This window comes from Xyrauchen texanus, chromosome 25, assembly GCF_025860055.1.
Source record: "Xyrauchen texanus isolate HMW12.3.18 chromosome 25, RBS_HiC_50CHRs, whole genome shotgun sequence".
NCBI lineage: Eukaryota > Metazoa > Chordata > Actinopteri > Cypriniformes > Catostomidae > Xyrauchen > Xyrauchen texanus.
The window spans coordinates 19,562,015-19,575,942 of NC_068300.1; the positions used below are offsets into that span (position 1 = coordinate 19,562,015).

Consider the following 13,928-nt stretch of genomic DNA (forward strand, 5'->3'; position numbering starts at 1 on the left):
TTTCCCACCCTGTGTCTGGACATCTGTCTGAAACCTAAGCGCATCCTTATATTTCAACGTAAACGCCCACTGTTCTGATTGGCTAACAGTGTGCAGCCCCTCAAATTCAGCCATTTTAAGAGAATTTACAAGCTTTTCAACATTGGAAAACTACATTGGTAAATGGTCTGCACTTATATAGCGCTTTTTTCTAACCTCAGAGGTTACCAAAGCGCTTTACACTGTGTCCCAATCACCCATTCACAAACACATTCATACACCAATGGCGGCAGAGCTGCCATGCAAGGCGCTAACCTACCATTGGGAGCAACTTGGGGTTCAGTGTCTTGCCCAAGGACACTTTGGCATGTGGAGTCGTGTGGGATTCGAACCACCAACCCTGCGATTAGCAGCCGACCCGCTCTACCACCTGAGCCACAGCCGCCCCTCATTTCAGGAGTGACACATAACACACATCCAACACATTGCATCTGAATATATTAAACTGTTAATCTCAATCAAAACTGTTAACACTCACACCGGTCGCGAGAGTCATGTTGCATCAAAAGCAATAGAACCCATTATTATCAATGATGCTGTCTATCAAGGAAGTGTCCGTTTTGGTACATCATGTTGCACCGACAGTAAACAGATGTCCTGTTCCTTTTTGCGCTACTACTGCCAATAACTTCAATAATAGGTTTAGAAAGTTTGTGTTGACGCTCTCGATGTAGACATCCTCAAGCCATTGTGTCACGTCAACGGAAGCGCCCGGTGTAAACAGAATGTTAGCACCATAAACTTTCAAACAGTCATGACATTTGAAATATTCATGAATGGAACATTTTACTTACATTTTTGATCGGTCCAAGTGCTATTAACTGCCCCATCCTTCAATAACAGTTCCTTTGCAAAGCTTGAATTGTATTATGACTGGTTCATAAACAATCCACATTGATATGAGCTGAAAAAACATACTGTACAATACATACTGAAATAAGCTGAAGACACATCCACATCCAGTTTCCAGTATCATCTTGCACTGACATGCACATCACCGGAAATGCATCTAAACAGTCAAAGACGTCCATCCAGCTTATGTTTTCATACACCAACAATTAAAAATGGCGCAGATGGGCGAAAGGACACATCCATGATGTGCTTGTGCTCAAAACAATAAGAGGCAGCAGTTGAATGAAAGAGAATTGCTTCTCCTCTTCAGAGTTGTAACTTTACACCACGTCTTTTAAAAACAGCCTGTGAAATGTATCAAGCGGTCAAAGATTCACAAATCTGTCTGTGTGCATGTTTATTTAGTTATTTCATTTGTTTTAATTTATTGTAATTGTAATGTAATATTGTTTTATATTACAAGATGTAATTGAATTTTCATTATTTGTTTTTAATGATTTTAATACATTATTATGTTATACTACTAGAAAAGTACCATTTCATAAATATTCAGTCCATGTCCAGTCCATTTTAATATCTCTTTAATAATGTGCACACTACTACAAGAGAATTGTAACAGCACATGCATGCTACTTTACTGTTCTTACTCTTAAGAGAATCTGTTCTTCTAGAAATTACTGATGACTTTGTATGCGTGTTTGTATTTGTGGCCTCGCAGGTTGGAGATCAAATAGTGGAGATCAACGGTGAACCCACACAGGGCATTACACACACGCGGGCCATTGATCTCATCCAGGCAGGAGGCAATAAAGTGCTGCTGCTTTTGAGGCCTGGACTGGGCCTAGTGCCTGATCATAGTGAGTCTATATAACTTCTGACCACTCAGAGATAATCACACAGACTAACTGCAAATAATAAAAGTATTAGAGACAAATAAAAGACAAAACTGAGATATGATCTCAATATCAAACCGGCTCTTTAAATCTGTTCAGGTGTGCAGAAGCTCTCATTTGAATTCTGTATGCTTCATAAACCATGAAAAATCAGTTCCCTCAAGCCTGCACATTCCCCTTTGAAAACCAAATACATTTTCGTTTTCTACCGGTTTAGTTTTGACAGCCACTGAAAATGTAATGTGCCATTTACCTTTTCTGTGCAGAGTGATTTTTAAAGGTACTTCCAATAGCCATTTATGCTACCTATAACTCCTATAACTCATGTTAAAAAATACTGTTGATATCCACCCCGAAATTACTAGCCAATACAAAGGAGACTCATAAAACAACAATAGTTGATTTATTTAGAGAATGCAATCATCATCATACCTATACACTAAACATCTAAATATTGCATGCAAATGTGCTAATTCCAAAAATAAAATAAAATAGGAAAATGTGTTGATTTGAAAGCCATGCTCAGATAAAGAGGTTATTATTTGAGTGATAGGGGTGTTTGGAGACATATGCATGTTATGTCAGTTCTTCCTATCTTCATGCATCACCCTTTCAGAAATACTGTCACTTTTACATCTCTCTCTCTCTATTTCTGTTTTTCTTTCTTTCCGTCTGGGCACTGGTCTATGCACCTCCCCCTTTTCCTCATTTAGGTCTGAACACTTCCTCCTCCACACTGTGCTTCCAAATGAAACCAGAGCATCACTAAAGGCTTCTCTGCTTTTCTTGGTCTGTCCCTAATAACTTTGGTAAACTTTGCTTTCCTCCTCTATGCTTTTTCTCTTTTGTGCAGTTCTGCCTTTCCTTTGCCTTAAAGCTGATGTGTGTAATTTTTCCATGTAAAGATTTTCATCAACATGCAGAGTCAACTATAAGTAAGCCATTTGAAGGTTGATTTCACCTAAAACTGTGGTGCTTTTGAAACTTTCAACTGTTTAATTGTTCTGACTGTCCAGCCCGACACACCGATATTGACTTGAGCAATGGTTTGAGATTGGGGCAGGACTTTTTTTTGGCAATCTGTTTGAAAACAATTTGATTATTCTAGTGGTGCAGAAATTACATACACCAGCTTTAAACTGAATAATTTAGCTTTAAAATTTCCATAAGTACATTGAACAATAATTACAAACAATCACAGTTCCAACATAGATATCAGTTTCCATGATCATATATACTGTAGCTTGATATATACAGTGCACTGACCCAACTGTGTGGTATGATATTCACTGTGGGTAACATGTGTTGCTACATATATTTCTTGTGTCCAGACATCAGTACAGTTAGTAAGTGACAAAGTCTCTATCTATAACTACAAAAAAAGAACCCCTTTGAATATAATCTTAGAGAAACTGAAGCCCATGTCAGGAGCCACCAACTTCTTACTCTCTCGTCTGACAAAAGACCTCAAAATTTGACTTCTCTTATCTTGGGAGTAAATTAAAACTTTGCCATTCTGGGTCTAACGCTCTCATTTAAAGGGATCATGACATATAAGAGGTCACTGTACTATAAAAACATACTGCTAGTTTCAAAACTTAAAACTTCCTCCTCACTGCAAAAAGAGCATTTGTTGAAACCAAGCTGACAAAACAACTGGTTCACTACATCCTCCACATTGTATTTGGAATAATGTACAGATTTTGCTCTTATGGAAAGAAATTGGTACATATATTCACCAAAGTGACATTCAACTGATCACAATGTATAGTCAGGACATTAATGTGAATATTTACTATTACAATTAGATATTTTTTTTTTTTTTCAGAATTTCTTAAACTGTTTCAGAGTTCTCATCAAAGAATCCTCCACATGCAGCATGACAGTTTTGCAGATCTTGGTATTCTAGCTATCAGTTTGTCCAGATACTCCACTCCTTTACACTTCCAGTAGCCTTGTTGTAGCTTATGTCTTGTTGGGTACTTATCACGCACCTTACAGTCTAACTGATCCCACAAGCCAATCATAATTGTGGGCGTTTACAGTCAAGTCATAAAGGAGAAGCAGCACCAAAACCGAGTCATATTCTGTAGATTTACGAAATCCAATTCACACTGTTGAAAATTAAATGTTTAAGTTTGTATATAAGCCCATAAACATACTCTCTATGAGTACTCTTTTGAATGCTTGTTCATCGCATTGCAAGTGTGTTGTCTGATTGCACATTTAACAAATTTCAGAACTCCAGGGGGCAATGGAGTTAGCTTCAAATTCCTGTACCATTAAAATGTATGTGTTATTATTCAGTCAGCTACTGTAGCTATAAATGTGTACAATTTAACTTGCTCAGCAAGATTCTCTCTCAAACTGTTGCTTCGTCATGACAGTAGTTGATCTGAAAGAGAAAAATGACCATAGAAGACTGGGGCTTGCACAGCTACTCATTTTTACTAGTCGACTAACCGACAAGAAAAGGAGCCTAGTAGTAAGTTTCTCTGTGGGTCAATGTTTACCTTATGTAAATGCTTGGAGGCTTTGTTACCCTACATTTTTCTACTATTTTCCACATTTTAAAAAACACTGACAGATCATTCCAAATGATGTCCGTCTTTTTGAAAGCTACATAGAAAGAAAACCATTTAAACCATAGCATGTCAATTTGCCATAAAAGAAGCAAAAACAGCTATGCCCTTATGGATTCTAGATTAGTTTCAGGGCACTTTGCAAGAATTTTGTCTTTCATGTGAAACAAGTTTGTAAGATTAGAAAGTGGTATTTTCCCCCATTTATCGATCATGCAGGTCTTCAGCTTCACAATTGTACAGGGTCTTGGTTGACATATTGTGTGCTTCAGAATCAGAATCAGCTTTATTGCCAAGTATGCTTACACATAGAAGGAATTTGTCTTGGTGACAGGAGCTTCCAGTGTACAACAATACAAAAACAGCAGCAAGACATAGATGATAAAAAAAAAAAAAAGAATAATAAAAATAAATAATTCTACATATACGTACATACCAATAATCCTCTCAGGAGTCTGAACTATCCTCTGTAGTCTTCTGATGTTTGATTTTATAGCTGAACCAGACAGTTATTGAAGTGCAGAGGACAGACTCAATGACTGCTGAGTAGAACTTTATCAGCAGCGCCTGTGGCAGGTTGAACTTCCTCAGCTGGCGAAGGAAGTACAACCTCTGCTGGACCTTTTTCACAATGGAGTCGATGTGTATCTCCCACTTCAGGTCCTGTGAGATGGCAGTGCCCAGGAACCTGAATGACACCACTGCTGCCATAGTGCTGTTTAGAATGGTGAGGGGGGACAATGTTGGGATGTTCCTCCTAAAGTCCACAATCATCTCCACCGTTTTGATTGTGTTCAGCTCCAGGTTGTTTTGACTGCACCAGCCAGCCAGCCGTTCAACCTCCTTTCTATATGCAGACTCATCGTCATCTCGGATGAGGCTGATTACAGTGGTGTCATCTGCAAACTTCAGGAGCTTGACAGAGGGATCCTTGGTGGTGCAGTCATTGGTGTAGAGGGAGAAGAGTAGTGGGGAGAGCACACATCCCTGGGGGGCACCAGTGCTGATGGTACAGGTGGTGGAAGTGAATTTTCCCTGTCTTACAAGCTGCTGCCTGTCTGTCAGAAAGCTGGTAATCCACTGACAGATAGACATGGGAACAGGGAGTTGGTTTAACTTAGTCCGTAGAATAGCTGGGATGATGGTGTTGAAAGCCGAGCTGAAGTCCACAAAAAGGATCCTTGCGTATGTCTCCGGACTGTCCAGATGTTGCAGGACTTGATGCGATCCCATGTTGACTGCATCATCCACAGACCTGTTTGCTCGATAAGCAAATTGAAGGGGATCTAGAAAGGGTCCAGTGATGTCCTTCAGGTGGGCCAACACCAGTCTCTCAAATGACTTCATGACCACAGATGTCAGGGCGATAGGTCTGTAGTCATTAAGTCCTGTGATTTTTGGTTTCTTAGGGACAGGGATAATAATTGTGCATTTGAAGCAGCATGGGACTACACACTGCTCCAGTGATCTATTGAAGATCTGTGTGAAGACGGGGGCCAGTTGGTTAGCACAGGAACGAAGGCACTGTATGCATCTCACATTCTCAATTGGAGACAGTTCAGGACAACAGGCAGGCCAGTCTAGCTCCCAAAGTCCCTGAGTACACAGCCTAGTACTTGTAATCCGGGCACTGTGTGGCTTGAAGTTGTCCTTCTGGAAAATGCAGGGACGTCCCTGGAAATGGCAGTGCTGGATGGCAGTATATGTTGCTCCAAAATGTGTACATATCTGTCTGCCCTCACAGAAGTGCGAGTTACCCATGTCATGGGCACACCCCTGGCCCATACAGACACTGGCTTTTGGACCTGATGCTAATAACAGCTTGGATGGTCCTTTTCCTCTTTAGCACGGAGAACACGACAACTGTGTTTTTCAAAAACTATTTGAAATGTGGACTCGTCAGACCAAAAAACACGGTTCCACTTTTCTACTTTCCATCTAAGATGAGATCGAGCCAGAGAAGTTGGCAGCGCTTCTGGACAGTGTTGATGTAGGGCTTCTGCTTTGCATAGTAAAGTCTAAGCTTGCATCTGTGGATGCAGCAGCAAGTGGTGTTAACTAACAAAGGTTTACTAAAGTAATCCCAAGTCCATGTTCATGATATCTATTACAAATGTATGATATTATTTTTAGACAGCAATGTCTGAGGGATTTGAGGTCACACACAGTCAGAAGTGATTTTCATCTTGCCCTTTACGCAGAGATTTGACCAGATTCCTTCAATACTATGTTTTGACGGTAGAGGGTTAAATGCCCAAAATCCTTCCAATTTGTCTGGATTATTTGATGAAGCATCTGTTGGCAAATTGACAAGCCTCTTACAATCCTTGCTTTTGAAGGACTAGGCTGTTTTTGAAGGCTCCTTATATAAAACTGACATCTCATGTTGCACATTGTATTAATCTTAAATTGCCCCTGTCTTACTATTACTGTACATAAAAAACAAGGTAAAACATCATATAAAGTTTGAATGGGGCCTGGAGAGCTCTGCAAGTGAAGACACTTCCACACCTGGAGTCGTGAGTATTGAGGTGAGTCACTATGCCACCATGAGGACTTAGAGCGCATTTGGAATTGGCCATACCAAATTGGGGAGAAAAGGGAAGAACATAAAATATATATATTTTTTTTAAATCACTCCTTTTTGTTTTAGCATTTTTCATACTCTCCCAACTTTTTCGGAATTGGGGTTGTACATATTCACTTTAGAAACACTTTTTAGGATAATAAAAAAAATAGATTTTCATACATTTAAAAAATGGACGCAGTTTGTAGACCGAGGAATTTTCCTTCTGCTATCACCATTTAGAACAAGGGCAGCTGAAACGTATGATCCATAAAGGCTGGTTTATACTTCTGCATTGAACCTACAGCGTAAACTCCACATAGTGGCCAACACGTTGGTTGGTATTTATAGTTCTGCATTCAGCAACACAGCCAAAACACTAGTTATACAGTCAGAAATAAACAATAGCAATGTAACTTTTAATGTAAAATAAATAGGATTATTTTTTATTATTTTTTTTATTATTGTTGCATTAAATACAATCTCAAATTATATTAACATGTTGAAATTTAGGTAGGCTACTTATTATTTATTATACAGTACATGTTGCCTGTAGTGCAGGGAGCAAAAAAATAAAGACAGATACTGTATACTTGCTCTTGAGTCATTTAAAAAAAATTATAATAATAAATAAATATTTTGGCATACTTTTGATGTTCTGTGCTGAAAATAAATCATCAAATTAATGAATAACTACCACACTTGCAATAGTAACACTTTACAATAAGGTTCCATTTGCTAAAATTAGTAAATACATTAGTTATCATGAATAAACATTTAACAATATATTACAGCATTTGTTCATCTTTGTTAATGATAGTTAATAAAACATGCAATTGTTCATTGTTAGTTCACTACAGGAAGTGTGGGGTGAAATGTGTGTGAGAGAGAGAGAGATGGAGAATGTGCAATCACTTGTTGCCACTCCCAAGCAGAGATGCTGTCAGCTTTCTGAAGATCAGCTTTCTCAAGATCAGCTTTCTCAGTGGAAAAATAGCATCCATGCGGGGGTATTTTTCCTTATTCCGCAGAAGCCGGTGTACAAGAGTCAATCACTATAGAAACCGCAATGTCCTCCGTTATTTTAAACAGCATCCGTTGTGTAATTAATCAGTATGTTGTGTCTCACAGCTGTGATGAGCCATAATGTGGAAGTTGTTTGTTTAAAGCCACTTAAAGCTATTTCCTAGCTTTAGTAGAATTACGAGTGATCATGGAGTACTGTATGTAAACACTGACTGACATGGATTCACTTCATCAACTGGGTCATATTACTCACAAAAATGATCTTTTGCCATCACCTGCTGGCTAAAATATGTAATGTAAAAAAAAAAAAAAAAAAATTGCAAATTGCACCAATCATAGCTGTTGTGGTCTGCGTTGACACGCAGTTAACATTTTGAACAGGTGCACGTCAGCCTATGGTGCAGGCTACGCCGTAACCACCATAACTACATGCAGCCTACAGCATTGGTATGAAACAGAAGGACAAATCGGATTTAAGCTGTCCGCTTGGACCTAACAAGTTCACTAGTGGTAAAACTAACAGAGAAGTCGACCAGTTGGTGCAACCCATATAGAAGATGACAAATTACACTAATATTTAATTGCACTAATATGGATCCCTTGTAAAAAGAAGTTGTGGCAATACTGAGAATGTAAGTTGTACTTGGATTGTGTGAAGAATTGCGCTCCGACACGCAACAATGCATGAACTTGGGCTTGCATAGTTAGATGCATTCTCAATCCTGGACTTCCTGCATGTTTAAATTGTGCACTAGCAACCTATTTTAACTTTTCTGTCCTCTGACACTTTGTCATTGTGTTTTGTATTTCTTTCAGGTGGTAAAGATAAGATGACAAGTCCATCTGCAAACTCTCCAAGATATTCTGCATCAAGTGAGCTGTCAGCACCAGCATCTCCATCCTCCACCACTCGCTCCACTGAAATGAGCCCCTCTTCAGCCCAAACCTCTATGCCTGAGGAGCTCCTTGACCCGATGGCTGCTTTTCCTGGACAACTTCACCAACATTACAGAGACATCAAGCACCAAACTAGAAAGAGTGATTCAAGCATGCCTCGTGACAACAATGACAATTTTGCTAGCCCTCGAAAATTGGATGTCTCACGCAGTCCAAAAAAACTGGATACTGATTATTCTGGTCATAGGGAGAGAGATCGATCCTCTAGCCCTAGGAAGACTATGAAGGAGCAGGACATTGGAATCAGACAGGATGTACCTCAAAAGGGCACTGATGGACGGAGACACAAAGACGAGGACACTATGCACAGAAAGGACAGAGAAACAGGAGATATGAGGCCTGATGTCACAAGAGGTGGCAATGACAGATACCAGAAAGACAAGATAGCAGAACCTCAGAGGTCTCACTTACAGCCTGAAAGTGGCACCCTCAACCGGAAGGACCATAGAGGAAGAGACAGGGAACCGAAAGAGAGCAGAACTGAAGAGGAACTTAAGAGTGATCCTAGGGTTTCCAGCAGTGCCCCTCAAGAGACTTCTCACAATGGGAACCCTACAACCAAGAAAGCCCCTATAACTCCAGGCCCATGGAAGGTCCCCTGCTCTACAAGGATTCAGCCTCCGGTGCATGGAGTCTAATCCTTATTGGATCTTGTTGGCAGTAGTGCTTATGGCTCATCAGGATCGGCAGTGTAGTTATGATGGTTAAAAACTGGCTACTTGTGAATCACTGTGTAACTTTTTTTTTTTTTTTATGGTTCCTATCTACACATAGCATCTATACTGATAACATGAATTGTTTTATTGAGTGTTCTGAAAAGATGGTGCATTTGTCCAAGCAACTATAACAGCCATCGGTTTTGTTTTGTGCCAATCAGACTGCAGCTACAGAGACTTGTCAATGTCTCCTTGGTCCTGTGAACCCCTATTGGGTATGATGAAGATGTTTTCTTTGTAATGTCTGGAAATATGAAGGATGATTTTTTGCTGTGAAGGCTTGTGTACAGTCTATCATTCATTATTCGTAACTCTCCAACTTTGATTTATCGCATGCCCTTAGAACTTCATATTTCTAATGATGCAACCTTCTTTGTCCTCACGATCTCAAGATCCAGTTCAAACAAGTGACTAGAGTTTGTTCACTTTGTGTGAAGCCTGTGCATTAATCAGCTTTACAGTGAATTTTTTTTTATCATTTTCGAAGCTTAATACATATCTATCTTGAAAAGACCAGACACTTGTGGTTAAGTATATTGTTTACTACCTGTGTGTTTATGAAGACCTATATGTAATTTATTGAAATATTACAATATAAACATGTACATGTATAGAGAGATATCCATTCTGAGCCAGATCACTTATTAGTGTTCCAGCTTGCTGATAAGACTTAAGGCTTCCTAACAAACAGTTTAAAGTTATGTATATTTTCACAGTGTTAGAGCTTTAACAGTTATTCTTGGTGAACTATTTAGAAAGGTGGGTACATTTGGGTGTAAATTTTGGGATCATGTGTTCAGTCATATCATTAGAAGGTAAAGCAGAACTAAGAAAAAAGCAGATATATTTTTACATACTATTCAGTCTAACATGCATATATTTTTCCTATTCTTTTAAGTCGAATTTTCATATTTTCACTTCTCGATCAAATGAATTGTACTGCATTGTGATCCCAATATTGGGAGTTTATTTTGACTTAAAGTGTCTTTGCACATCTGTAACTTTCAGATAATCCTATTAAATGAACACGCTGTCTTATACCCATTGAAAATGTAGCTCTTTGGCTCATGTGTCCAGAATCGCTGTTCAGTGTTTTCATGAAGTGTATCAAACATGGTGAGCATCATTCATGCATTTCTTAAAGTCTCAAACAATTGGCACAACGATTCAAACTATAGATATTACTATATAAGGGATAAGGTGTAGTCATCCTAAAAAGAAATCTGTCATAATTTACACACCCTCATGTTATTCCAAACCCATATGACTTCCTTTCTTAGTGGAAGGTAGAATATTAGGGGCTGACAGCCACCATTCACTTTTATTTTATGGGAAAAAAAGATGAAAAAAATGTGATTGGTGACTGAGGCTAGCATTGAAGAAAGGAAGTCGTACAGGTTTGAAACAACATGAGGATGAGTAGTGAGCCATTGCTTCTAATGTCCTTTTTGTTATCTGATCTATTTTTCATAACTGTATTTTTGCAAATTGTGAGTCTCTTATAGTCATATGGGCAGAGCAGACATGAGTCAAACATTGCACACGCTACAATGGTGATTCTATGTTGACATGATGAAAAATTTAAATATTTTTAAACAGTTTATGATTGCTTCTTGATCATTAATCTCACAGGTTTTTGTAGCTTGTTTCTCTATTGCATCTCATGTTGTGAGGTTGTATGTATAATACTGTGGCCTTGCATTGCTTTATCTTACACACAAAAAAAGCCTTGTGGTCTCTACATTGTGGTTAGTTGTAAATGTTTATAAAAAATACAATGTACAGCTCCTGTATAAAACCTGCCTTTGTGAGGGGAAAAAGAAAAAATATAAATATAAATCACTCCATTATTTTTTTAAGTAATTGAGAGTATGAACATATATATAGAGAGAGAGGTAAATTAAAATAACATGATCATGACATTCTGCTCATGTACTGATAAATAAAGATTTACTGAAAATGTTTCTTGTCTCCATTGATTAATTGGACTTTATATTTCTGATATTTCTTAAAGGCTGTGGATAAAATATATATGGGAAAAAAGTGTGATGAGCTTTTGACTTAATTTTCTAATAGTAAATAAAAGCAATACTGCATTTGGTTTCCTTGCATGAGGGGCGTTCACATAGTTAAATAGAAACAGTGAGACGGAATGGCACAAAATGTTGTCTGGAGACACATTTTTAAAAGTAGGGTTACAGTTTTTAACTTTGCACGGTGTCTTAAATACGCAATGTTCATGGCGTGACGGGCTATTTCAGAGGTTAAAAAAAGAAGCTTGACAGCACAACTATTGCCAACTTTCAACCAGCCAAATACGAGTTCAATATTCAAGTTGGTTTTCACTACAAATCCTCCCTCCCCAGTAGGTGGTGATATGCAAGAAGAATGCAAATCACCAAAAACTAAAGAAGTGAAAGTAGAGATTGATGGTAAAAGTTAAATATTTATCTGTTTCTTACCCACACCAATCAGATCGCTTCAGAAGACATGGATTAAACCACTGGAGTCTTATGGATTACTTTTATGCTGACTTTAGTTGCATTTTGGAACTTAAACATTTTGGTACTCATTCACTTGCATTGTTTGGACCTACAGAGCTGAAATATTCTTCTAAAAATCTTTGTGTTCAGCAGATGAAAGAAAGTCATACACATCTGGGATGGCATGAGGGTCCGTAAATGATGAGAGAATAAAATATTTTGGGTGAACTTTCCCTTTAAAGAGGTTTGCCTAGAGCATGTTTACATAGAAAGATTATTGAAAATATTTAAAATCTTTTTGCCAGAAAACTCAACTGCAATCAGCAAATCAATATTTTCCTGTCAAGCATTTTCTTCCCCATAATTAAGCTAATCTTAAGCCTTTTCCATTTTATAAAGATCAAAGTTGGTAGACCATTTATAATGTGTTATAAATAGTATGGGCATTCCAGGGCCAATGTCTTTGTTGTAGTCTTGGCACTGTTTTAAGCAACCATGCATTATAATGGATTTTAACAAGAGAGAAAACACTTATCGTGAAAATATTTTTTTACTTGGATTACAGTATCTTTTTCTGAAAGTAAATTGTGGTTATCACAAGAGAAATTTAAGGAAATGACATAAGCATTTTGAAGGAATATTGCGGGTTAAATAAGTTAAGCTCTATTGACAGCATTTGAGTCATTATTAATATTTCCTTGTCCCTTTTTTTCCTTAAAAAAGTTCAAAATCGAGGTTTCAGAGGCACTTACAACATAAGTGAATTTGGGTCAATCTAAACATTCAAATATTCACCGTTTCAAAAGTATAGCCACAAATAATAAACAATATGAATCTTAATGTGATTTTAGTGTGATAAAATCACTTACTAATCTTTTCTGTGTGAAGTTATAACCAATTTTACAACTTTTTGTTGTTGCCATGGTGATGTAATATCAATAAACCCTAAAACGACTATAAAAATTAAACGTTACAGCTCAAATATTACAATAGTTTTAACAGAAGAATTAATTTGACTGCTTTTATAAAATTATAAGATTAACATTTCTGTCTTTAAACCCTCCAAAAATTGGCACCATTCACTTCAATTGTAAGTGCCTCACTGTTACCTCGTTTTTGTTTTTTGTAAAAGGAGTCGAAATAATTTTATGGTAATTAACATTATGCCACAAATGCTGTCCATTGAGCTTAACTTGTATTAAACCCGGAATATTACTTCAACCAAACCCGTGCTGTAGCTACTTTAGGCTACTTTTATACTAAAAGAGCTGCTGTTTTTTTCCCCTCTCGCACCGTCATTCATCAGTCTCTCTTCCAGGAGCACCGACTTATGCAATAATGTCATGCCATGAATGGGTGCGTTTCCTGGTGTTTTTGGAATGCACTCGAGTGCTATATGTTTGACAAAATCTTGATACTAACAGAAAAAGCGACAGAAGACGTGCGTTGATTGTCACTGATCATTACCCCGGCCGCTTCTGTCAAGTGTGGTGTCCGTGTAACGCAACAGCCAAAGACGTCCGTCTGACGCATGCGTACATGTGAGTAAAAGGAACGTTGAAACAAGCACCCAGTGTGAACTTCCCCTAAAGAAATACTGAAGCACATTATTATCATCGTGGTTCTTTCGTTGCTAATCGCACAACGCATTGCTGTGTCCGTATACAGAAACGCATATAAAACCCTCCTAAACGCAACGAAACGAAACCGCCCAGCCCCTGAACCTGGCAAAAGCATTACGTCAGCCACTGGACAAGGTGCGTGCAGTCACGCACGCATCTCTTGATCCATTGCGGAATAGAACTGTAACACTA

General features: G+C 38.1%; 1 protein-coding gene across 2 annotated transcripts in view; it reads left to right on the forward strand.

The window, feature by feature from the left end:
* The window catches only part of LOC127618829 (membrane-associated guanylate kinase, WW and PDZ domain-containing protein 3-like), a 214,547-nt gene extending 202,952 nt beyond the window's left edge, over nt 1–11,595 (forward strand). For both annotated transcript variants that reach the window (XM_052091470.1, XM_052091471.1), the window contains 2 exons: nt 1,610–1,748; nt 8,775–11,595. In XM_052091470.1, the coding sequence (XP_051947430.1) occupies nt 1,610–1,748; nt 8,775–9,553 (918 nt within the window). In that variant the 3' untranslated portion in view covers nt 9,554–11,595. The remainder of the gene's footprint in view (nt 1–1,609; nt 1,749–8,774) is intronic.
* Nucleotides 11,596–13,928: the final 2,333 nt, after the last annotated feature.